Below are 26,021 nucleotides of genomic sequence, written 5' to 3' on the forward strand. Positions count from 1 at the left end.
GATACCATGATGATGGGTGATAAGAGAATGTTGAAGATTCAAAACCACTAACCATGTAACAGGAAAATTTCTCTCAAGTCTCAGTTCCTCATCTGTGAAATGAGACTGGGCCAGGTGATCTCAAAGGGCCCTTCTGGCTCTATGAGGCCATATTTTTTTGAAAAAGCATTTTTATGATTATAAATGTAAAATACACTCATTTTTAAAAAATAAACCATTAACCCATCATACTACTATTAACAGTTGTTATATTTTCCAGTCACATATATGTAGTTATATATATATATATATATATATATATATATATATATATATATACACACACACATTGTACTACATAGGTATGTATAATATATAATCTACATTTATTTTTTCACAAAATTAGGACTTAATGTATAAACAATTTTGCATTTGTTCTCTTGCCTCTCACTATCTACCTATCAGTACTTTACCACATTATTAAAAATTCTTCTAAAACTTAACATCACATGGAAGTGCCATATCTCTGATTATTGGACATTTAGGCATTTTCACTGTTACACTTAATGTGATGATGAGCAACTTTGTACATAAATCTTTGACAGCATCTCTGATGATTTTCTTAGGATAGTGCCCTAGAAGTAGAATTAATAGATTAAAAAGTTAAATTTGTTAAGGTTGATAACACTGCCAGGTGGTTTTGCAGAGCGATGCTGAGTTTATGTTCCTACCAGCACTGTATGACAATGCCTATTTCTCCCCGGCCATCACTGTGTTTTAACAGTTTTTTTAAATGAACAGTCTATGTGTCTTACAACATGAACGGAACGGTATTGATACACTGACGTGGAGCCGAGCGAGGACCAAGGCTATGGTTACTGTTTGCTTATTTTTTAACAACCATCTCATTCCTCAGAAGGGTGTACGGGAGTACCAGTTGTCAGTGTGCCAAGCTGAGTTTACAGAGCATGTGTCTAAATGTTTACAAATGAAGTGTTTGTAAATTAAAATGTATTTTAATGAATTCTATTGTAAGTCTTTTTGTAAAATGAAGAATCGTGTTCTGATTATCTCTAGTAACTCATATTTTCATATATCAATTTTGCTTAAAGGATCTTGCTTAAGGATCTAATACCTATGAAAGGAAGAGAAACTTAGAAAAATGTCACTAGCTTAGAAATGAAGACCTTAACAGAGTACCTGCCCGGCCAGTATTGTTTCACCTTGACCACCTCGGCTGTGAATGGAAGGGAGGTGTCTCAGAAGACGTCCTGTAGCCAGTCTCCATGTGCCTGGATCTCTTGGTAATCAGACCCTATGGCTGTGTGTGCTACCTGGAACAGCAGTATCTCTCCAGCCTCCCTTTGGGGCAGTAGTGCATAGATATCTCTGAAAGAGGTGCCCAGGTGCTCAGACTCCAGGCTGTTAACAGCCCCAGACAAACCTCACGCTCCGCACACTAATGCGGAATCTGATGGGAAGAGCCAGTGTAACCTCTGGCACAGGAAGTTCCAAAAAGCATGGCCTGGCCAGTCAAAGCAGATCTATTCACGCAGAAACAGACCATTCTGGCCACCATAACTGAGGTGTGAACCAATGCTGCAGAATCAGCACAGTCACACTGACTGAATGCCCCAAAGGTTCCATCCCTGGAGGCATGGTTCAATCCAGTAGCCAGTGGTGAGTGAGCCCTGTGAGTCTGAGAGCAGGTTACATTTAACTTAATAAAATCACCTTTGAGGGATAATTATAATTTTCTGATGGCTGATTATAGATTCTGAAACCAGCCCAGACAGGAAGACAAGTATATGGTATGCTTAAGAAAAAAGCAGGGCAAATGCGTGTTCCATACTTCCCTATTTAAAAGAGAGAAAAAAAAGAGAACGTCAAAAGTATATCCAAACACAACATGGAGAACACCTCCCCATCTCAAGTCATCTAAAATTTTGATATGGGCCAGACAGTATTTTTAATAAAACCAAAAACAGGTCAATTTAAAATTATTAGGTGTTTATTATTAACAGGCATGCCCTATCTACAGTACTTTAAAAATAGACAATATAATATCCTGATTTCTTGCATGCATAAATAACTCTTCTACATTAGCTTTCAAGAATCTTAATTTTCAAGTACATTTATCAAGTTCCCATAGTGTGTCAAGAGTTATATATAATACAAAGAGTTGTAGGAAATATTTTCACACTGAATGTAGCCACAAACACAATACTTACTCCACTAGATCCTTCTAAAAGTCAGGAAACACTGATATTAGATAGTCTAATTGTTCAGTGCACACTTCGGAAAATTGCTCAAAAGCATTTCTTAAAAGGTGAGATGGAAGGGAAAGGAGTAATTCTGCAAAACAGCTTTTTTGGTATACTTGGAATTTCTTGGTTCTATTACAACCAAAATAGCTTCCCTATTTAAAAACAATTCCTATTGTTTCAGAAAAGGAAAGTGAACTTTAAGATAAAGTTTCTTACCTACAATGTTTCCTGGCACAAAAACAACAATGCTCATAATAATAGATCCGACCCAATATAGGCCAATGGTTCTATAACTTTCCCTGTAATGAAAAAAATCCTGACTTAACACATTTGTCTTAGAATACTATTAGCATAAGATGCTCCACAATATTATCTTTGTTCTAACTAGTAAAGTACATGAATCAAAATGTACTGAATCAAGAGTAATAAATCAAATACAAGGAACCCTGGTGATCAAACTGCATTTCCATATGTGATATGCTATAGAACCCTCTTTGTGTCCTTTTGAATAGGAAATTATGCTTGCTACACTGATCTATTAAACCATACCATGGTCATCACTATCAAAGGAGTCCTGCATTTCACTATTATTTATGAAACTCACAGCATGAAAGTGAAAAGAAGGTTCAAAGAAAATTGGATCCATATTTTAAATCATTATGAGTAGTAGGATGTTAAGTGGACTTTCCCTGGTGTCACAGGATTTTAGCCAAAGCCCCAGAGATAAGTGTAATAAGTGATACCTACCCCATGTTCTGAAGGAGCTGCTAGACACATACCCCTAATCTTAATAGGCGATGTTGACAAAAACTGTTTGCAACTGATAACTGACGGTCACCTCCATAAAGGGCCATGAGAAATTCAAAAAGAGATTCTCTGATGGGAAAGAGAAGTGGAGAATACTGTGTGCTTCCTGCCCTGCCCCACCCCCCAAGCCAAATGCATCAGATCCCAAGAGGCCCGTTCACAATGACTGGGATTGTCAGCAGGGGGACAGACCAGAATGTTCCTCCCCAGCTGGATGCTAACCGAACCATAGAAACACTGGCCCACTCCTGGCAGCAAGCAGAGCCTGAGCATTCTCAGAAATACCTGATGTGTTCCCTGGAGCTTGGGAACATTCATGAAGAGATGGGCGGGGGGCCTAGAAAAGTCCAGAAATTAGTTGGAACTGTCCTTGAGTGGATGACTGAGGGCATGGGAGTGGCACAGGACAGTTGGTCAAGCTGAATTTCAACCTGGTGTGGGGCAAAATGCACGACTTTCTCTAACCTGGAGCCAAGGGGAGGCCTGGGAAGGTAGCTGGGCTTGAGCCATCTTTAAAGGATCCCCACCCCAAAGGGCGTGCCCTCTGGGTTACAGAGGCCACAGCAGAAAGAAGCTGTGGGTGTACCACCATGAGCAGGAGAGTCACACAAATTCAATCTGAGAGAGCATTGCTCATTTCAGGGATCAGTGTAATGCAGAGGTTCCTTCCTGTGGTAGGGGTCTCCAAGAACCCACACATGTGCCCCACAAGACAGAGCCAGCATATCATAACAGAGGCTACCAATTCCCAGAAAACAGCAATTGTCGTGTAAGACTCTGCCCCTCTTCCTTTAACCCCGTGTACATAACACACATGCTCCCAGAGGAGCCAGCCGCAGAGCAAGCTGAGAAGGAATAAAGGGACAGACCACGCACCCCAGCCTCAAAGCAGGCTGCTAAGCTTCAGGGGTAAGCCTGAACTGGAGGGAAAGAGAGCTCTGAACTGAAAGGAGTTGTTTGAAGTTTTGAATTAGTATGTGCTGGGCTTTAATTTCTGAAAATGAGACTACTCTTACAAGAGAACATAATCAGAAAGTTAAGGGGTCTGCCCGAGCTGTCCATCATGGCAGAGGAGAAATCCAAAGGCATATGTTCGAAAGGCAGTGACACAAGGAAAAATAAAGCCATGTCTAACTTGTCTCCAGAGACCCTAGATTCGTGTCCATGTGTACCTGCCTGTGTATGTGCCTCTATACATCCATTTTCCTTACCTACCCGCCTATCAATTGCTAAGGTAACAAAGGCACACCCACCAGGTGAACTGACTTACTCCCAGGCTATGGCTGCCACCATCACCAGATACATCAGATAATGAGCAGAGCCATCCCAGTAGCAGATCATGTGCCCATAGGCCGTGTTCAGATACGGTTCACCCTAAGGAAAGCATTAAACAGAAGTCCACTTTAAATATGACTCAGACACTTCAACACAGAACACCAGACCTGTACTGAAAGTAAAATAAAGCAGCAGAACATCTTCGTCTGCTAAAATGAAACTATTCTTAATCCCATACAATTGCACAACTGGTAGAAACATGAAAATATACATTTACCCTGGAGCCGCCAGAACTAGGGTCTGCCACAGAGGGTGGAATTAGAGAATGCCTGGCCTATAGCTAGGTCAACACAGGTGTGCACAGTGATGCAAAACTGATGGTGTTACAGGCAGTCCTGGCCACATGACGAACTCACTGAGGCCAAGTCTAATCTGTGACTAAAGGTGTTTGGCTCTGGGCAGAGGGGGTGGCCAGGGAAGACCCTGCTGACCAGAGCCACTGGCTGACCGTCAAAATTCATACTGACCCAGAGGCTTGGTGGGATGAGTGTGAGGAAGGTACGCCTTTCCCCCGCCTCTGTCCCCATGCAGGCACAGACCGGCAGGCACTACACTCAGAGCTTCACACCCAACCCCTCGTTCAACCTTCCCAACACCACTATGGGATAGACACGATTGACTCCATTTTACAGATGAGGAAACAGAGGTTCGAAGAGTTTACTTGACCTGCCTAAGGTCACACAGCTAATTCCTAGCAGAAACTATACTACCAAGAAGAGCTATACTTCTGAGAAATTTTTAATTTTATAAGCACAGATTATATGATGAACGACATTTCCCTTTCCCAGGTGCTTATGTTTCCAGGTGGCTACTGTAAAGTCACTGTCAAACTTGCCTGGGTTTTTAGTGTCATTCTGGCTCCACCTCACTTTCCTTTCTTCTTTCTCCATTTGTGCTCTCCTGCCTTGTTTCAGATGTTTTCCTAAGATGCCTTAAGTCCTTTCTACAACAAGGAACAGTGCAGATCAACCAGCCCATCAGTCAACCAACCAAGCAGGGGATTCTCTGAAGCTTTGCACTCCCCTGGGGCAAAGACTGCTCTCTGTCATCTTGCCTCAAAAATCAAATCAAGTGAAAATCACAGAGGTGGAGGAAACAACGTGAGTCATACTTCAGTACCCGTGCCTGGCCCACATCTTTTCTCTCTGACATGCTTTGATTGGATAATACTATCTAAGTTCATGGTTTTAATCATTGATGCCTACACACCTGGCTCTCGGGGCCAGTGCTGACCTCTCCTGGTGGCTTGATGGGCATCTTCAACTGTCTGGTCCATGGGCCCTTCAAACTCACCTTACCTCCTTTAACTCATTGGCTTCCCCCTTCAACCAAGCCCCACCTGGCCTCTCTATTTTCATGGCGACACCATTCAACTTACCCAGGTCAAAACCACAGGGTCGTTGTTCATTCCTTGTTCTCTTATGCAGTCTGTTGGCAAGTCCTATCAATTTTACCTCTATAATGTCACCCCAGGCAACCCTCCCTCTCGTCATGGCCTAGTTCAAGCCCTCAGTGCCCCTCACTGGACCTTTCCCACATGGTCTTCCTACCTCTCTCCTCTCCTTCCAATTCACCACACTGCTGCCCTGGCTCTTGACATGTCACTCTTCTGCTCAAAAACCTGCCAAAGCTGCTGGTGGCTGTAAGACCAAGCCCCACCTCCTCTTATCTGGCAGCCGGGTCCCTGAGCCTGGCCCTGCAGACCCTCCCACAGTTACATCCCAGCCCCCCATCTCATACCCTGTCTTACCACCCTCACCAGCTCAACCTCCAGGCCCTCTTGGCAGCCGCCTCCTTCCTGAAACCTCCCCACTCTGGACTCTGGCCCTGTGCTCTCCAGGCTTTCCTTCTGCCTCTTCGCCTGTCCCCTCACAGTCCACTTTGGAGGCTCCTGATCTTCTGGCCACGGTCTCCCAAGTTCCACCCTCGGCCCTCTCCTCTCTACCCTCTCCTTTCCTCTCAGACCTTCAGGTACCAACTATACCCTGATGGTCCTTGTATCTCTTCCCCGAGCTCAACAGCTGCGAAGCCCTGCCAGCTGGGACACCCTGCCAGGATGTTCCTTACCCACCTGAAACTCCACACGTCCCCAGCTGAACTCAGCATCATCCCTGCACACGTGCACCCCAGGCTGGCAGTGGGGAGACATATGCTGTTTCTCCTCTCTAAGCCTCATTTTTTTTCTTTTTCTTTTTTGGCCACGCCGTGCAGCTTGTGGGATCTTAGCTCCCCGACCAGGGCTGGAACCTGCGCCCCCTGCAGTGGAAGCACAGAGTCCTAACCACTGGACCGCCAGGGAAGTCCCTTCTCTTAAGCCTTTGCCCACACTGTCTCTTCTCCTTGGCATGCCCTCCACCCCCTAGTCTATCTGGAAAACGTTTATCATCCACTGCCACTGCCATTTTTAAAGAAGCCGAGGGCAGCAGCACCAACTCGCTGAGGCTCCCCCGAGTGCTCCCAGAGTCAGTTCTTCCTCAGTGCACGCTGCGCCCGGCGTGAGCCTCCATCTCTGCGCCTAGGACCATGCCATCTCACTGCCACATTAGCTCCTGGAGGGAGAAAGCAGGTCTTGTGACCCCCCCAGTCTGCTCACCGAACATCTGTGGAACTGCATTTCCCCTTTTGTCCCTCTCCGGTTGAATAACACCAGCGTTCTTCCAAAAGCAGGAATCAGGATGGCACCTCAGCCCTTACTCTCCCCATTGCCCCAAACTCATCCCCGAGACCTACTCATTCCAGCCGCCCAAGTTCTCTGAAGTCCGTCCTTCTTCTCTACGGTCCATGCTTGGCCTCCGTCTGGGCCATCTTCATGCCCTTGCTGGCCCTGCAAAAGCCTCCTGACGGGAGTCCCAGCTCATGACATCGACCCTTCCCGTCAAGCCCATCCTTCTCAGAGCTGACTGCACTGTTCGCTGACTTAAAATCTTCCCTCACACGCGGGACAAAATCCAAACTCCCTTAGCTTGCACACAAAGCTCCCCATTATTTGAAACACAGATGAAGACTACACTTCCAGCTCTGCTCCTTATTTCCTGTGTGACCTTAAGTACGTTACTTAACCTCTCTGGGGCTGGATTCATCACACCATAAAATAAGGAAAAAGGACTAGCTCTGTCAGGTGCCAGGTAGGTCTGTCATGCTGTGATGGGGGGAGAAGTGCGTGTTCATCCTCACAATCAAATGGCTTTATTAACTGCCTCAGTGTTTGGGGCTTTATACATTTAAGACTGACCTGGGCTTTCTTAGAGAGTAGTGTATTAATAACAGTAGATACACAGATACTGGATTCATTTAAAGTAACCTCATTTATATTAAATACAAGTAAAGGGCAAAGGTGGTGGGTTGGGTGTGAGGAAGGAGCTGTAAGACCGAACGCCGAGGAGAACTGCCTCCCATGATCCAATCCTAACTTTCTGCTTCACCTTCCACGTGACTAAGTGTCCTGTGTCTATGGCAGCAAATGAAATACCGTGTGTCATCCCTGCTTACGCTAAACGAAAGGATTTCCATCTCGAGCAATGCTGCTGGGGTCGCAGACCCTTTAGTTCAAGGCTTGTACTCGCTACTGACCCCGTACCTCTCTCAAGTAGTATGTCATGAAGCCATCAATGATCCCGTCCTGTTCCAGTCCTATGATGAGGTTCACCACGCTGGTAAATCCAAAAACCGCGTACACTAGAGCAAAGAAAGCAGGAGTTCAAAAAGCCGTAGCTCAGGGGACGTTGCCTAAGAGCCTGGCATTCGCCAGTAATGATTTCTTTTCATGTTTTCCAGAAGATACTGCGGATGTTGTCAATACGGACTAAAAGAACGTACCTCCTGTGCACGCAGCTGGATCTCTGCCCGTGTCGTGGAGCTGGGAGAGGACACCCCCTCCCCAGGGAGTAGCGAGTGACAAAGTCACCCACTGACTGTCCCAGAGGATTCTACCAGCCTGCCCCACCCATCCTCCACTTCCTACACGTGGCTGCCAGGGCCACATCTGCAACCCACCTGGGTAGCGGGAACAAAACCATTAACCAGTGGCCAAGGAAGCACAGAGGTGACCCCCAGGTTTAAAACATGGACTCAAAAGAGATCATTCATCTCAGTGGTTACCAAGCAGTCCGCCTCACGGTGTGTCCAACGCACTTGCTTTATCCCACACTGGAGATCCGAAAGACAGACAGCGGCTGACGTGCAAGTGACAGTGGCTTTAAGAAGAAAGGCCAGTGATTTTTTTTAAAAATGGATACGAGATGGAACCATTGAATGTTAAAGAAGGAAAGCCGTAGCATCTTAGAGAATCTCACTAAGGTTGTGAGAATCTCCTCAACGGGCTGAAAACTACCAGCAACAAACAGCTTAGGAATAATACTTTTTAAACAGTGAGTGATCAAATTTAGTGTGTGGCAGTTTGTCAGTAAAGCTGCATGTTCAAGTTGTAACAAATCGGTGTCAAACTATGTGATGGGCATGGATGGTAGAAAAATCTGATGGTGAATATCAAAACAGCTGTGAAAAAAGAAATGGAGAGGAGGGCGGGGAAGGTTAACTCACAGAGAAGGGAAGCTGGCCTTGCCCTGAGTCTGCGTTTACATCCTCCCCAGAAGGAGCAGAAGGCCCACGCGTGCCCGGCCCTGTAGGCCCTGCCTCCCCGGGCCTCTGTGCAGGCCTCTGGTCCAGATCCCGCTGACAGCAATGAGCCATCAGGTGATCGGCCACTGCGTGTCCCCCAGGAGAGGAAGCCTTCAGCACACGCTCATTCGACTATTCTACCAACAATCGCCGGTGCCAACAGGAGCGTCAGACGCTGGGTCAGAGATGACAAGGACATTCTCTGCCCTCCAGTCTGGCCCTGTGGCTGCAGTGACAGACATGAGGACAGAGGGCTGAGGGCGTAGGAGCAAGGGCCCTCCACCCTGAGGGGTTGGGAGAGACATGAGCGCAGCTAAGCGTGGGCTCCACGGAGTATGGAGGGAGTGGGGGGAAGACGGCAGCAGGAGACAGTCTGCAGAGGCGGGCAGAGGCCAGATCACAGGCAGGTGGAGTGCGGCCTTGAACTCAGACAGGCCCAGCTCATCTCCTGACTGGCTGTCAGGCCTTAGGTAAGTGACATCATTTCTCTAAGCTTCAGCATTCTTTACATGCAAGTTGGGAGAAACTGTGCGGCTCGGTGCTGTCTCACTAACTGTGACCTTGACCACGTTTCTTAGCACCTCTGAGCCAGATTCTTCATCTGTGCAGGGAGGACATTTGTTGTGAGGATTAAATAAAATGATACGGCTAATGTGCTCAGAGTCACACCAGGCACACCACAGGTGCTCAATCAGTGGTGTTTTTATTCCTTTAACATACAAGTGTACTTGCCAGGCAATGGTCTGAGTACTTTACAACTAGTATCTTATTTAGTGTTTGTACCAACCCTCCACGGTAAGTACTGATACTATTATTTTCCTCATTACACAAATGTGCAAACTAAGGCTCCACACGGCTACGTTCCGTGCCAGGTGGAGGGCGCTGCAAACAGCAGGCTGAAGGCAGGAAGCCAGGAAGGAGCTGGTAAAAGAGCCGAGGTCAGAGGTCAGAGCATGGCTGGGGACAGGGGAGAGGAACGGAGGGGTGTCCTGCCTGGCCCTGGCAGCGACCTTCCCTCCACCAGGATCCCAGCTGCGACAGGGTGGGGTCCACAGCCTGGGAGAGACTTTAGCTTACAGGAAAACAAAAATACTCCCACCCTTCCCGCCGCTTTACCAGTGGGCTCAGAGTATTCACAACCACAGAGGGAAAGAGACTGAGGCCCGAGTGTTGTGCTCTTAGGTGGACACAAAGGGCTTCCCGCCCATGGAGACGTACCATAGAACAGTGGGTCCCGGGGTGGTTTCCTTTTGACCAGGACACGAGCCAACAGGGCTACCAGGAACAGGATGAGGGCAGCCACCCCTACAATTGTCCAGGAACTGCAACAACCAGAACAGGGAGGTGGTCACTTATCAAAATAAACACACTGGTGCATGGAATTTCCTGGCTATTGAATGCATTCTCTCGCAGCTCTGCCTCTGCCTATCCCTCAAGCACAGTGGAGTTCATGAAGTTTATCCGCAGCACTTGGGCCCCTCTGGGCTGCCCCTGTGACTTTCAGGGACCAGAGGTACTAGGTCCTCACTCTCCTGTCATCCTGCCCACCTGGGTGAACCATGTGTCCGAGCGCCTTCTGCTGCTGTCCCGCTGCCTCTGTCCACCTGCTCCTCCAAGCCCTGTTCCCAGTGTCTGACAGGTCTAACCACTGAATCTGCCTCCTCTCTCAGGGCCAGCTGGAAACCCTCAGACTGAGCTCCAGGGAACACACAGGAGTCACAACTACATACACCTTCTCGGTGGACAAGCCCACAGGCTGTGTGTATAATCAAAGGGGCCAGAGGACGAGGCCAATCCAAGGAGGGAAGAGCCTAGGCCGGGCCTAAGGTGAGAATGATGCCAGCCCCCCAACACCCAGGAAGCCAAGCCAACATCCAACCCCACACCCAGGAAGCCAGGGTGAGGCTAGGTTGGGCACAGCCCCTGGTCTTTCTCCTGGGAAAGGGCATGGCACCAAGGAGACTGGGGACCAAAGCCCCTCCTCAGCAGGACAGCACTAGGGCACGAGGCTTGGTGGAATTAGCAGTCAAGGGACCAGGAGTCTAGTACCTACTCTGCCACTCCCTGTGTGACCTTAGGAACATCATGTCATTTCATCATCTGTTTTTTAATTCATTAAAAAACATATTGAGGAAAAATGCATTGTACACCCTATGTGCCAGGCACTGTGGATGAAAAAGAGATCCCTGTCTACATGGGGGGAACCTATCTCAATAGGCTCTGAGCTCTCTCACCCAGAAGGCTACCTCCAGTCCTAAGAGATGTTCTCTCTCTCACTCCTCCACACCAACAAGGCATCCAGTTCTAGACAAAGCACCACCTGGCCCACTCCCATGGCCTGCTACACTCCTCGGTAGCCCTTGAGAGCTGCTGCAAGCACCACTCCTTAGCCAAGAGCCCTCCACACCATCACAGAGGACTTTTGGAAAACCTTTGCCACATGCCCCGGGACTTCTGGAAAGTATCCTTCACAGCCCACCAATACCTACTAATATCTGAGGGACGAACTTATGCTGAAGTTCACTCCACACACCTACAGCTGGAATGGGTGCTAGGCACCAGTCAGAAATCTGCCCCTAATGTCAGAGAGGTCAGTCAGGAAGTGATCCAACTACTTGCAGGTAGATGGACCCCAAGGAGACTGGCCCCAGGTCCAGGAAAGCTGTATCCCCAGCACCTGGCCCCAGGACCCACTTAAGAGTAAAGGAGTGGGCTCTGAGCATCAGCAGCGCCCAGATTTCCAAATGCCACCCTAGACCTACAGAATCAGAATATTTCAGGGGTGGGGTATGGGAACGTGCAACCTTTTTCAAGAAACCTGGATGAGTATGCACAGAAAGTCTGCCTCGGGACCTCTTTTAAGGTGTTCAGGAATTGATGGATGAATGAGGGAGGGAAGGAAAGGGAGAGGAAGAAAAGAAGGAGAAATGGATGGATGGGTGGATGGATGGTAGATGGACAGATGGATGGTAGATGGATGGATAGTTGGATGGATGACAGATGATGGATGGTGGGTGGAGGGATGGATGATGGATGGTGAACGGATGAATGGATGGATGGATGGATGGACGATGGATGGTGGATGGATGGGTGGATGGACGGATGGTGAATGGATGACATAGTTCTATGATAAGAATGAGGATGACCATGTCAGTGACCAGGTAAGAGACTGAAATAGGAGGTTTCTAGCAGTGCACATCAGTGGATGCTCCAGGCTCCTCCTGTAGGGATGAGACAAAGGAGGAGAGGATGGAAGAGGAAGCTAATGTGGGTCAGGAACATGATGCTGGGCTGAAGCATCCGGTGAAGAGGGAAGAGGATAGGTGTGCGATGTAAGCTGACAGACATTTTAATCACAGCCTGAGACAGGTAGTGGCAGGAGACAACTCCCATCCCGGCTCCTACCAAGGACCTAGGCTCGCAGCCAGCACCGTCACACAGCTGGTGCTCTTCTGGACTATGAGAGAGCAGTGTGAACTGGTTCACAGTGTCCTCTCACACTCTCCACCTCTGGGGGAGGAGCAAAAAATGAAGAGAAACTGGGGCAACAGATCACCTGTGTCTCCCACTGACAGCCAAGTGCAGGACCTGCTCAGAACAGGGAGACATGGATCCAGCAGGGACTCGGGGTGTGGGGGGAGGGGTAAGGGCTGCCATTAACCCAAGGGTGGAAATGTTGTTAGTCTTGGAATGTGTGTGCGTTTTGGGATGGGGGGGCGGGGAGTTACTGATGCCCTTCCATGAACAGACAGCTACTGAGAGGGGTCATGTATGGGTGAGTATGAGCAGAGTGTTTGTGCGTGTGTGTGTATTTGTGTGTGTGTGTGTGCATTTGTGTGTGTGTGTGTGTGTGTTTGTGACAGAGAGAGAGATCCCACCCTTTTCTGACTCCTCGACTTAATTTGATTTTTCTGTTTTTCAGGCTTTCGTAAAAGGTCTGGTGGGAAGGAAGCTTCAACTAAGTCAACTAATGCAAACTTAACGGGATGCCCACTAGGCATGAGGCCCTGTGCTGGGCAGGACAATACTAAGGGGAGCTATGGCCTGAGAAGGTAAGTTCTGACCACAGGAAAGTAACTCCTGTGGGAAGAGCACAACCCAGCGAGGCTCAGAGGAGGGAGAGATCACATCTGCTTGGAGGGACCTGGAAGAGGCAGAGGTGGCATTTTCCTCTGGGCCATAAAGTCCAGGTGTGGCTTCAACAGTCAGCTACAGGGAGGAAGGCATCCCCGTCAGAGGAAACAGTGTGAGCAACGGCAAGGAGGCGGGAAAGTTAAGGAGTGTCCTAGGAGCACAGAACAGTCCAGTGTGGCTGAAGCACCAGCACAGTGGGCTGGGCTGGTGGGCTGAGGCAGAAATGCACAGGGCACTGGGGCGGGAAGGGGACCTCCCGTGGGAGGCTTTGCTGTGGGCTGGGCCAGAGAGGGCCAGTGCCAGGGGAACAGCAAGGAAGAAACAGATGCTAGCCCAGCCCGGGTAATTAGGGGGAAGGAGACAGTGGGAGGGCTGGAGGGAAGGAGTGGAGAAAGAAGAGGGAGGAAGCAAAGGCTACTGGGATTTTAACCTGCAGGAGGACAAGAAGAATGGTTGGAACCAATTATTCCAAACTCTGCAGGGCTTAGCAATGTGCTCAACAATACACAGCAATACATAATTCACCATGTGTTCAGTAAATGCCATCACCATCCTCCCAGTGGCTGAGGCCAAAATCTCAGTCATCCTCAGATCCTCTCCATGCCACGTGATCCTTCAACAAGCTGCGCTGCCCTCCCTCCCAAATATCCTCACACCCAGCCACATCCCTCTCCCTGCACTGCTCCCTGTTCCCCTGCCTGGAAAGCTCTGTCCCCAGATCTTCCTGTGGCCACCTCCTGCAGCTCAAGTCACCTCCTCCAAGAAGCCTTCCCTGACCACCAGTCCCCCCCATCACTCTCATGTTGCCCCATTTTCTGTGCTGATGTCTATCTCAACACATGCCTCCCCAATCTCTTGTGGTTTGTTCATAGCTATTTCCCCAGCACCTGGAACAGTGCCAAGCATACAATATGTACTCAATAAATATTTGCTGAACTGCCCATAATGCCATTTTAGGAGGGCAGGGTCCTCCATGCACTATATTCACAGACATGTGACATTCACTGCCCAGAGATGCTTCTTCCAGGATTTGTGCCCCAAGACTGGGTCAGACCAAGGGCTGTCACCACCCATGCCTAGGGAGCACTCAGTATGGATGGGTGCCACCTGGATAAGGCTGTCAGCAAGTGGTGACCCCAGGAACGAGAGAGGAGCAAGTCACTGCCCTGTGGGCAGACACTTCTCTACAGCCTGAAAGTCTGGAGGGGGTTTGCAGCGTACAGACTGATGCAATTCCCTTAGCACCAACTGCTGTGGGAAACATAACAGGTTTACTTCCTCTTCCCCGCAGACAGCAAGAAACATCAGCAGGCCCGGAGGTCTGGCACCTTTCCCACTGCTGGAGCAGGCCGGCTGCTGCCTGGTGCCCGTTGCTTGGCCAGGGGTCCCTCACAGAGGAGAGGCAGGGCTTTGATCAAAATCCATGTGCGGCCTCCTTCAGCCCCACCCATTTCCTTAGCATGGAACTGCCCTGCCTCTCTGCCTCGCCGCCCATCCTACACAACACTGCGCCCTTACGGCTTTTTGGATCCCGACAATAGGATGCAAATATAGGCCATTTGACAGACAGGAGAACTGAGGCCGGGCCACACGGTTAGTGCCAAAGCCAGGCCTAGAACCCAGGTCTTTACCTGTTCGTTCTGGGCTATTTCTGCTAGTCATTCACAACAGTTTCTAAAATTAATACGAAATGACAAGTATGCGTGTGTCCATACATGGAAACGTTCCTGAGAAATGCGAAACGAACAAGGCACAGCCCGAGATAAGACCAAGCTCCAAGCTGTCGGTGTGTGTACCGCCCCACCCCTGTCCCTGGGCACTTCAAGGGCAGGGGCATTGCCTTATTGACCTCTGTAACCCCGGATACCTGGCACGGGGCGGGCACAGAGCGGACGCGCAGCACTTGCCCCCAGAATTGCGCCGAATGTCAGGGATGCCAGCCTAAGCGAGGACCCCGGCCCGCACGACTCCGGGCGCCTCCCCTCCTCCGGCCGCCCGCGGAGCCCTGGAGGCCGGCGAACCTCTGCCCTGCAGTTTGCGGCTCGGCCCCCTCTGAAAAGTTGCTGGGGCTCCTGACGCGCCGACCCCCGCCGCGCGCACCCACTCACTCGTGCTGGGCCGCCAGGTGGTTGAAGACGTAGGTGACCGGGATGGCCGAGAGGGACAGCACGAAGACCCCTGTGGCCGCCGAGGCACTCATCGCCGCCGCCGCGCCGCTTGCCCTTCACCGCATCCCGTGCGGGCGCCCCGCCCTAGCTTCCGGCTGCGCCCGCGCCCCTCGGCCGCGCCCTTCAAGGCGCCCCGCCCAGCGCGCCCAGCGCGCCCACCGTGCTGCGCCCTCAGCAGCGCCCCCTCGGCGCGCCCGCCCGCAGCCGCCTGGTAAGCAGGGCCGCTGCACAGGCCCGAGAGGCCCCCTGCCGTCCTCCCGCCCAGGGCTGCTGGGACTCCACCGCGAGCGCCGGGCGGCGCCGAGGAGCGGCAACAGCCCCCTGCCCGGGGACAGGTGTCCCCAGAGGCGCGCGCTCTGCGGGAAGGCGGCGGACCGGGAGGTGGAAGCGGGGCCCCGGCCCTGGGCGCAGCTGGGACCTTGTCATCGACGAGAGAGGCTCTGGAGAGTGTCTGGGCCGAACTGCGGGCAGGCAGAGGGTGGAGCCAGACCCGGGGGTGTCAGAGCGGGAAGAGCCCGCGAGATCATCCACGTGGGGAACCCTCGGGCCGGGGATAGGAAGGGATAAATGATCCCGAAACCTTGGAACCTCTCCACCGGAGCAGCCAACAGCCGGCAGCGAGCAGTGCTCCTACGCCGAGTCCGAATTCCGGTTTAAACCCCGTCTGCTCACTCACCAGATGTTGACCTTGGTCAAGTACTTAACCTCTCTGTGTCTTTTCCCTTCTCTACCAAATGGGAATAACCCACGTCAGTGTGACTGTGGGATTCACTGAGTTAATAGGCATGAAGTGCGTGCCCAGTACTGCTCAGTACACTGCTATCACCTGCAGTTCCCATTTTTATTTGGAGCTGACACTCCGAGGAATACGATGATTCAAGAGACTAGAACGCTATTCATTTCTATTACAGGTAACGTTCCTGGAAGCCATCTTACCACCAGCCAGCCTGCCCTAGGCCATACAGAGTACAAGGAAGCCAAGGGCTCTGCCCTCACACTGCTATCAGACAGACAGACGCCCCCTGTTACAGAGAATAATGCGGGCCAAGTCTGTCCTGGCTGCTTGACCATGCTGTGGGGGGGCCCCTGGGACAGAGCCTGGAGTCCTCTACTGGCTAGGAAAGGGAAGGGAAGTGAGTTTCAGACAGAGGACAGCTCAAGCAACCAAGGGAAGCACATGTACTTAGTGACCTTACACCTGCTAACGAGCTGAAGACACCAGCAGCTCCTTTTAGAGATGAGAGAAAAGAGTGGCAAAGAGGCTCTGAGCTGCCCCAGGGCCACTCAACTTTCAAAAGCCAGCTTTCCCAATCCCCTATCCCAGCGCTTCTTGGAGGCTTCTCAAACTCTGAGGACATAATGATAAAGCCTTGGCCCAAACTGTGACACATCCAAAGCTTCCCCAAGTGATGTCCTTACCTGTGACCTGGACATCATCCTCTTCCACAACTACTCCTAACCTTTACCAGCTCCTTAAACTCTTTCCTCCTCCCCAAGGGCAAATACCTCGTCCGAGACCCCTTCTCTCCTCCTAGCCAGTCTCCCAGGCCAGCCCAACCCCTCCATCACCAGCCAAACCTTGCCGAATCAATCTTGCCTTCTCTCTTATACCGTGAACCCCTCTAGCCACCCTGGGTCCTTCCCCTCAACCTAGACACACGCTCGTGTATGATCCAGTTTAGAAAAGTGCTCCCTGGACCTGTGTGTCCTCTCCATTTGCCATCTTCGCTCTTTCCTTGCTGGGTTGTTGTTGTTATTGTTGTTGTTTTTATCCCTTTTAAAACTTTTTTTTTAACATCTTTATTGGAGTATAATTGCTTTACAATGGTGTGTTAGTTTCTGCTTTACAACAAAGTGAATCAGCTATACATATACATATATCCCCACATCTCCCTCCCTCTTGCGTCTCCCTCCCACCCTCCCTATCCCACCCCTCTAGGTGGTCACAAAGCACCGAGCTGATCTCCCTGTGCTATGTGGCTGCTTCCCACCAGCTATCCATTTTACATTTGGTAGTGTAAATATGTCCATGCCACTCTATCACTTCGTCCCATCTATGCTGGGTTTTAATGACCGTGTCTGTGCTAATAGATCCCATTTTATCATTCCTAGCACCAATGTCTCCCCTCAGCGCTGCTCCCTGGCATTCCACAGGCACCTCACCCTCAACATGGCCAAAATGGAATTCCTCGTCTGCCGCAAGACCACTCCAGCTTTATCTCATCTGGTGGCACCACCATTCACCTGGTGATCCAGAAAATTGGCAGTCCGCATCGGTTCTGGCCAATCCCGAACTCCTGTGATTACCACAGTCCTCCTGTTACTTCCCAAATATCTCTCAAGTCTGTCTCCCTATCTCTACCATTGCTGTCTCAGTTCAGGTCTCTACTATCTTCCATGTGCCAGCCTCCTCCCCTGTCTCCCTGCCTCTGACCTCACCTGCTCTAGAAGACCTTACCTGGCCGCCCTCCTGTGCCTCCCCCACCCTCTCTATCAAGTACCCTGCTTTGCTTTCTTCATAGTACTTTACTTATACTGTCCAAAATTATCTTGTTTACACATCTGCTTCCTGTTCTGTGTCCCTCTCTCCATTATGATATAAGCTCCCTGAGGTCAGGAACCTTATCTATCTTGTTTACCGTTCTATTTCCATCACCTAGACTAACACCTGTATGAAGCAGGTACTCGAGAAATATTTGTTCACAGAATGAACGCTCTAGATCATCATTGTCTGACGGAAATATAATGCAAGCCACAAATGTGAACCGCATGTGTAGTTTTAAATTTTCTAGTAACCACATTAGAAAAGTAAAAAGACAGAGGTGAAATTAATTTTAATAATATATTTTATTTAACACGATATGTCCAAAAGATGATCATTTCAATGGTCATCAATGTCAAAGGTGTTAATGGGAAACTTTACATTCTTTTTTTTTTAATACTAAGGCTTTGCAATTTTGTGTGTATTTTACAGTATATCTCATTTCAGGCTAGTCACATTTCAAGTGCTTAATAGCTACCTGTGGCCAGTGGCTTCTGAATTGGACTTCACAGTTCTATATGTATTCCTCCTATCTTATCAAGCTGGCTTCGGTTAGGCTCTCTGCTACTTTAGGAATGGGTGTGACAATTAAATCACTAACAAGAGGACTCAAACATCCTCAGAGAGTCTACCATGTTTCCAGCATTGTTCTAAGAAGTGGTCACACAAAGATGAATTACAAACACATTTCGCCCAAAAAGACCACAGTCTAGTGTGAGAAAAACACATGTAAACAATTAGCATGCAAGGTGATAAAAGATTTGTGCACAAATTGCTGTAGGAATCACCAATCTGTCTGAAGGGGTCAAGAAAAGATTCAGAGAGGAGTTGAGGCTTTAGACCAGCCTTGCAGAACAAGTAGAAGCTGGACAAGCAGGCAGGGACTAGTGGGGTTTTCCAGGAAATGGAAACAACACATGTGAAAGGCAGAAATGTACGAGAGAGCATGTCAGTCAATGAACTTCAAGCTGTTTGCTCTGGTTGGAAACACTCATGCATGAGGGGGGCTGGCGGGAAGTGGCAATGGAGAGGTGATTGGGGACTCAGTCTCAGAAAACCTCAAGGGCAGGGAGCATTTAAGATTTATGCGTAGGAGGAGAGGCTGATTTAATCAGAGTCACTTTTTTTGGGGGGGGGGGGCATGCCACGAGGCTTGTGGGATCTTAGTTCCCCGACCAGAGATTGAACCCTGGGCTGCGGTAGTGAAAGCACGGAGTCCTAACCACTGGCCTGCAGGGGAATTCCCCAGAGTAGCATCTTCAAAGATCTGCCTGGCAGCTGATGTGGACCATGGTTTAGAAAGAGGAGAGGTAGGAGGCAGGAAGTCCGGTTAGGAGGCTTATCCTAGCAAGAGATGCTGAGGACCTGAACCAAAGTGATGGCAATGAGAGGGAAGAGGAGGGGGCAGATGTGAAAGATCTGGATAGGAATTGTAAGAGGAGAGAGCTGGGAGAAGGGGGCTTGAGGATGAGTTTGGTTTTGGATATGTTGGGTTTCCAGTACCCATGGGGCTCCCAGGAGGAGCCATCCCATAGGCAGTTGGGGATACTGGTCTTTGGCACCAAGAGAAGCACAGGCTGCAGATACAGATTTGAGGGTCACCAGCCTAGAGGTGTGGCTTAAAAATCAAGGAAATGAATTCAATGTCCAGGAAGAGGGTAGAGTCAAAGAGAATGGTAACAGAGGCCACCTGAGAGGGGCTGGTGAGCATTTCCATCAGCAGAGCAGCCCAAGGGCATCTGAAATCCATGGCAGAAGCATCCAACATCCCACACCTGTGAGCTGCTCCCTAGGAGTCTGCAAGGGACCCAAGGGCCATGGCAAAGCTTTGGGGTACTTTGGTATACATGTTGGAGATTATATTATTTTGTTGACAAAAATTTGTCTTAGTGCTGAAAATATGAGTGGTCAGAATGCTTGTAGTGGTGAAGACTATTTGATAGGAACCCTCCCCAGGTTTCCGGGGAGGGCACAAACCCAGTGAATATAATCTCATTCTCCAGCACTGCAGTACTCTGTAAATTATAAAGGAATTCCATCAACATTATCCTATAATCTTCACAGCAGTTCTCTGAAGAATATGGAGCCATTTATGGATGAAGAAACTGGGGCTCAAAGAGGTGAGGCAACTTGCCCAAGGTCAAAGGGCTAAGAGAGGGTGCACTTAAATTCAGATTTGCTGACTTTAAGTCACTATACCCATGATGCCACAGCTGACCAGCAGCAAAGCATCACATCGGGCACCTTAGAAATGGTGGGTGGACACCCTACAGATTTGGCCAGTTGACTCATTGCTTTAGGAGGCTGAGCTCTGGAGTTCTGCTCTATGCAAATCAGTAATTATTAAGTTGCCCCTTCTCTTGAAAAAGGGTTGGGTATGACTTAAAATAAAAGGCATTCAGACAATAAATTTGTTTTTTGATTTTTGGTTTTTGTTTTTTTAGGACCATCCATCTTGCAAGTCATGAAGGCTAATATTGTAGCTGTGAAATTTGACTCCAAGCTTCCTGGAAGCAAAAATAGACACATGGAGGTCTGTACTCTGCCCATTCCCTGATGAGAAAGACAGTTTTGGGTGTATTGGTTCAAAAGAATTGACAAATCTGGAATTACACGGAAGGGCCCCTGACCATGTCTGCTTCTGCCATGGAGGGGAAGTGAAAGCAAAACATCAGAGAACCTGGTCACATAGGAAGTAGGAACTAAGGAAGAATACTGCTGGGCAGGAACTGAGGGAGCACAGTGAGGCTGTTCTGGAAGAGTGAAGAAGTCAGCCCTGTGTTCACTCGTTAGCCCCCAGCCCCAGTGCCGTCTTCCCCTTTCACATGCTTCAGTTTTCCACTATTTTTCTTTCTTCCTTCCTTTTTTTCTTTCTATTTTTTTCTTATTGAAGTATAGTTGATTTACAATATTGTGTTACTTTCAGGTGTACAGAATAGTGATTCAGTAATTTTTGCAGATTCTTTTCCATTACACGTTATTACAAGATACTGGGTACAGTTCCCTGTGCTATACAGTAGGCCCTTGTTGCTTATCTATTTTATATATAGTAGTTTGTATCTGTTAATGCCATACCTCTAATTTGTCCCTCCCCTCTTCCCTCTCCCCATTTTTTCCTATTTTTTATCCTTCTGATAAAAGTTGTGATCGTGTTCTTTGGAAAGGCTGAACACTCTAGACAAACGTGAAAGGGACAAACAGATTGCTCTGTGGGGTGTATAGAGACAGAAAAAAAATGACCTGAGAGTGACCAGGGCAAGGGTGGTGTATCTTAGTGGGTACATTACTAGGGTCTTGTCCCGAGAAGGGACCAGAGAGTGACCAGTCCACTCAAAGAAACATTAAGTTATCCTAAACACTAAGTCACATTAAACACTGGGTTTGTCTTTGGCCACGAGTGCCCTGACTGTCTTAATATGCTACAATGATTAACATGGATATTTTTGGGTAGTGCCAGGCATAGAGCAGATGCTCAATAAATGCTGACTGAAGGGAGAGGTAAAGTTAGTATGTAAAATGTTTGTCAAAAAGTCTTGTGCAGTTGCTAGATGAGATCTGCACCATTGCCCTGGGTTTCCTAGCAATCAAAGCAGAGGGAAACAATGTTATAACAGTCACAGTGTCCGTAAGATAAAAACAGATCATAGGCTCAGAAGAACTCTCTCATGGCTCCTCTTAAAGGGAACACCATGTCATATAGTATGTCCTCAGCAACATTCCTACAATAAATATAGAAATCTAATTCTGAACAGTTGTCTCTCAGTATGTCTTCAGTGCAGGTGGCTAGCATATTGCCAAGAGTCACTCAGTGCAAAGGAGCCAAAATAATTCCTCACAGATAAGCAACTCTCAGAGGGTTTGGTTTGGTTCGGTGATAAATTTTACGATATCTGGGGGCAGAGGCGGAAATACCTTCCCGGCAAGCAAACCACCACGTCCAGTCCAAGTCCAGAGCACCAATGGGCTTCATTGATCATTCACCAATGATCAATGAAACCTTCTCCCATGGAGATTGGACATCACCAATAGGCTTCTTCTCACTTGCCAACTTAAATCAATCTGCCAGCTCTGATCGAAGGGTATTCATGAATATCCTTCAGGCAATGTTCTGTGAATATTATTTCATATAGTAACATTTTAATACAAATGAAGCAACAGAGAGTTTGAAATTACAGTGGCTGGCAAGAGAGAAGAAACATTCTGAGTGGATAAGTAAGGACAGAGCATTATGGTTTGACAGGCAAACAAATGGAGGGTAATTTGACACTCTTGCATGAAAAGGATGAGCATGGGACAAACAAACCCGAGGTTGCTGCATTGTTCAGACGCTCCTGAGGTATAACAAAAAAGACCTCACATGTCAGGGTTTGGGTTAGACAGAACCCATTGGAGGGGAGGTTGAGGGACTTCCCTGACATTTACTTTTCCCCTCTAGATACCTTTTCAACCTCTGATTCAAGAGTTAACGTAAAAGTAGTTAACATAAGAATAGTTAACATAATTAACTGGCCAATAAATACATTTTAAAAAAAGACTAAGCAATACAGTGCTTGAAATAGGAAAGAATACTCCTAGTAGACCTGAAATCTGAAGGATACATAGAAGATTGTGGTAGCTGTTACTTTGCTGGTGTCCTGAACCACACTTCTCAGTATTTGTGCCCTTTGTATTTCCCTACCACAGTGACTCTGGACTTGGCAGGTGGCTAGCTTGCTCTGGCCAATGGGACATTAGGAAGCATAATTTAAACAAAAGCTTATAAGAGCTTGCCCATTAGAGTCTGTCTTCTTATGGTGCTCTTTCTTGGAACCCAGCCGCCATGGTGTAAGGAGGCCCAAGCAGCCATGTGGAAAGGCCAACACAGAGAAAAACCAAGGCCCCTGGCTGACAGCCCAAGCTGAGATCCCAGCCAGCAGCCAGCACCAAACATGGAAGAAGGTTAGTTTTGACCTCCCAGCCATCCCAACATCAACACCACATAAAGCAAAAGAACTGCATGGTCAACCCACAGAATCATGAAAAGTGAGACATTTTTGATGCTTTAAGCCACGAAAGTTTGAGGTGGTTTGTTATGCAGTCATGGATAACAGAAAAATAGGAAACAGTAGTGGAGAAAGAACAGAGACAATTTAAACCTGAGACACCAAAATTCTTCCCAAGGGAGATAAGGAGCAGGTCCAAGTTCAGAGTCACTAAACGCAGAGTAGGGGGTGTTTGGACGAGCATAAGGAACAGTATTGTGGACAGCTCAGATAGTCAGCCCTTCCTTCTCTCCTGGCACGAAAATGTAATAGCTGAAAGCAATGGCATTCTCCCTCATCATTAATCAAGAAACCTGCTCTCTAAAGAAAGAGGGAAATCTGTTTAGACGATGTCTGAGGGGGCCAGTAGGAGGGCCTGAGAATTAAGCAGAACCCAGTTAGAAATTCTAAAGGGCTCTGCCCCCAGAATAAAACCTACTTGGACAACCGTGAGGGTCTCTAACTTGACTACTTCCCTCTTATCCTGGTACCCTAAAAAGGTATCTATCTTCTGAAACCCCACGTGCATAGAACTCTCAGACAATTCTGTCAGCCAGGGGAGAGGCCTGACAGGGACCAACAAATCTGCCAAGATGTTCAGGAAAGCTACCCACACTGCTTAACATAGTCCTTTATTCATAACTATAAGCAGAAAACCAAGGTTGCTAAATATATTAGGAACATCAGCAGCATGAAAGAGAAGGCCCAGGTTGAACCAATAGAAAAACTGACCTTGGCGGAAACAGAGACAATTTAAGAAAGAACTTTATAAAAATTGCAATTAACATCCTCAGAGAAACGTGAGAAGGCACTGCAGTTGAGAAATGGTCAGAAGTGGCTAACAGAAAGGAACAAAGAACAAGAAAAAGTTCTAGGAAATTAAAAATGGGATTGCAGTAGGGAAAATTCAATTCATGGGCTGAAATAATAATTTGGGCACAGTTAAAGACCAAGCAGTTAATCTACAATCAAGGAATCTCACATAATATAGAGCAAGAAAAATAAAGAGGCAGAAAATATAAGAGCGTGGAGCAGGGACCCAGGAGGTCCTGCACCTATCTTATTAGGAAAGAATGGAGAAAATAGTGGAGAGAAGATAGCAAAGAAGTAACAGAACAATATCTTCTTCAGCTCAAGAAATACACAAGTCTTCAAGACTGAAAAAGCCCACTGAACAAAATTAAAGAAAAAAGACTAAGCTCTCCCCACCAGCATTCCCAGAACCCTTTACACTGATCTACTCATTCCTTTTTCCCATAGCATATTTCACCTGCTGGCATACTATGTAATTTTCTTATCCATGCATAAGAAATATGCATATTATTTTCAGCCTGTCTCCCTTGCTAAATTGTCAGCTCCAGGAGGGTGAGAATCTTTGCCTGATTTGTTCATTGTCCAGTGAAACCTAGCACCTTGAACAGTGCCTGACCTTTAGCGGGCATCAGTAAATATTTGTTGAATTGAATTAAAATCTAGATAGACACATCCTGGTAAAATTTTATAATTGTACATGTAAACAGGAAATCCTAAAATCTTTGGGATTTCCTACTAAAGAACAAGACACAGAACTGTCATCTAACATTAACAACATTGAATCCTGGAAAACAGAGTAGTATCTTCACAGTTAGCAAGGAAACCAGTCTCGGACCTAGAATTCTAAACCCTGCCACACTGCCAGTAATTTGTGAAGGCATTTTCAGATACGCAAGAACATTTACTATCCATGCATCCTAGATGACAGATTATGCCAGTATATTTTCCAGCAAAATTTTTTTAAAAGTTCAAGAAAAGACAGCATGGAATACAAGAAACTGAAACCCCAAGGAAGTGAAAAAAGCCAGCAACAAATCAAGAGAATTGATCACGTTGGGATGCTTGAATGGGTCTCCCTGGACCAACAATGTTTAAATGACATGAGGATTTACATTTATTAATATTCTCTGGCTCCAATCACATGAATTGTTTCTTTAGTGACTAATATTTACATGTCACAGAACTATGCTATTTAAAAGTTTTCTAGGTACTTCCCTGGCGGTGCAGTGGTTGAGACTCCACGCTTCCACTACAGAGAGCGTGGGTTAGATCCTTGGTCGGGGAACTGAGATCTCTGCTGCAGCCAAAAAAAAAAAAAAGTTTTCTATTTTTGAAATAACTGGAAAACAGAGTTACAAAACAAAATGTAAATATTGTAAACCTTTACCCTGTAAGAATCACAGCTACAAAAATTGAGAGGGGCTGACAGAGAAGAAGGTGTTTCAAAGCCTTTTTTTTTTTTAATAAAATTGAAATTGAAATCCCCTTTCCAGTCCCATTCCTCTCCCACCATCTCTAGAAGTAATCACTACCCTGTAACTGGGGCATATCCAGTCTTTATTTATATATGTCTCTATACATGTAAACAATATATAGTTATTTTATAAAATTTACATAAATGATAATATTCTTACATATTTTTTTCACTTAACATTGAGTTTTTGAAATCCACTGATTTCTATACACTTGTTCATTCATTTTCACTGCTAGAGCATTCTACTGTATGACCATACCACGATTTATTTTTCATTCCTCTGCTAATAGATCTCAGAATTGTTTTTAATTTTTCACTTCTATAAACAATGCTGTAATGAACATCTTGTGATTCTCTCTTGTGCACACATCAAGAGTTTCTCCAGGTGGCAATACTTAAACACAAAACGGCCAGGTCAAGGTGTGCATGTTGTTTGGAGCTTCTTTACACTTGTTCAGTCCAGGGTCAGTTTCCTGCAAGTTTCTTCACTGACCTGATGAGCTTTGAAAGCAAAGGTCCTTCCCAAGAGTCAGTGAGCTTGGCTCTAATCCAGAAGTTCTCAAAGTTGTCTCCAGTCTACCCTCTGAGAAACACTGTCCTAATCCACTGCTGGAGACAGATAATATCTTCAAACCCAAATCAGATGTCAGGAAAAGATGCAATTGATCATAAGAAGAATCAGATGGGAAAGGTCAATAATTTCCCCCAGAATATGCTGGTAGAAGAAATTCAGATCTCAAACAATGGTATAGAATGGCTACAGTTTTACAAGGGAGGGCTTCCCCCACTACTCTGAGCTCAAGACATGACCTATGATCTTTGTCTTTAGCCCCTTTTGTGGTGGGACATTTTTTGCTAGTTCAC

At 47.5% G+C, this 26,021-nt stretch overlaps 1 protein-coding gene across 10 annotated transcripts in view; it reads right to left on the reverse strand.

Annotated features, from left to right (window-relative positions):
- TM6SF1 (transmembrane 6 superfamily member 1) overlaps nucleotides 1-15,791 on the reverse strand; it is a 53,832-nt gene extending 38,041 nt beyond the window's left edge. Inside the window, exons 1-6 of one of the 10 annotated variants that reach the window (XM_036845039.1) lie at nucleotides 15,248-15,787; nucleotides 10,224-10,327; nucleotides 7,966-8,063; nucleotides 4,324-4,427; nucleotides 2,463-2,545; nucleotides 1,714-1,835 (exon numbers count right to left, since the gene is read on the reverse strand). In XM_036845039.1, the coding sequence (XP_036700934.1) occupies nucleotides 1,714-1,835; nucleotides 2,463-2,545; nucleotides 4,324-4,427; nucleotides 7,966-8,063; nucleotides 10,224-10,327; nucleotides 15,248-15,339 (603 nt within the window). In that variant the 5' untranslated portion in view covers nucleotides 15,340-15,787. Of the gene's footprint in view, nucleotides 1-52; nucleotides 1,174-1,713; nucleotides 1,836-2,462; nucleotides 2,546-4,306; nucleotides 4,428-6,459; nucleotides 6,621-7,965; nucleotides 8,064-10,223; nucleotides 10,328-15,247 lie in introns of those variants that run through there. The other 9 variants (XM_036845040.1, XM_036845037.1, XM_036845036.1 and 6 more) reach the window with 9 other exon arrangements.
- Nucleotides 15,792-26,021: the final 10,230 nt, after the last annotated feature.

This window comes from Balaenoptera musculus, chromosome 2 (assembly GCF_009873245.2).
Source record: "Balaenoptera musculus isolate JJ_BM4_2016_0621 chromosome 2, mBalMus1.pri.v3, whole genome shotgun sequence".
Taxonomy (NCBI): domain Eukaryota; kingdom Metazoa; phylum Chordata; class Mammalia; order Artiodactyla; family Balaenopteridae; genus Balaenoptera; species Balaenoptera musculus.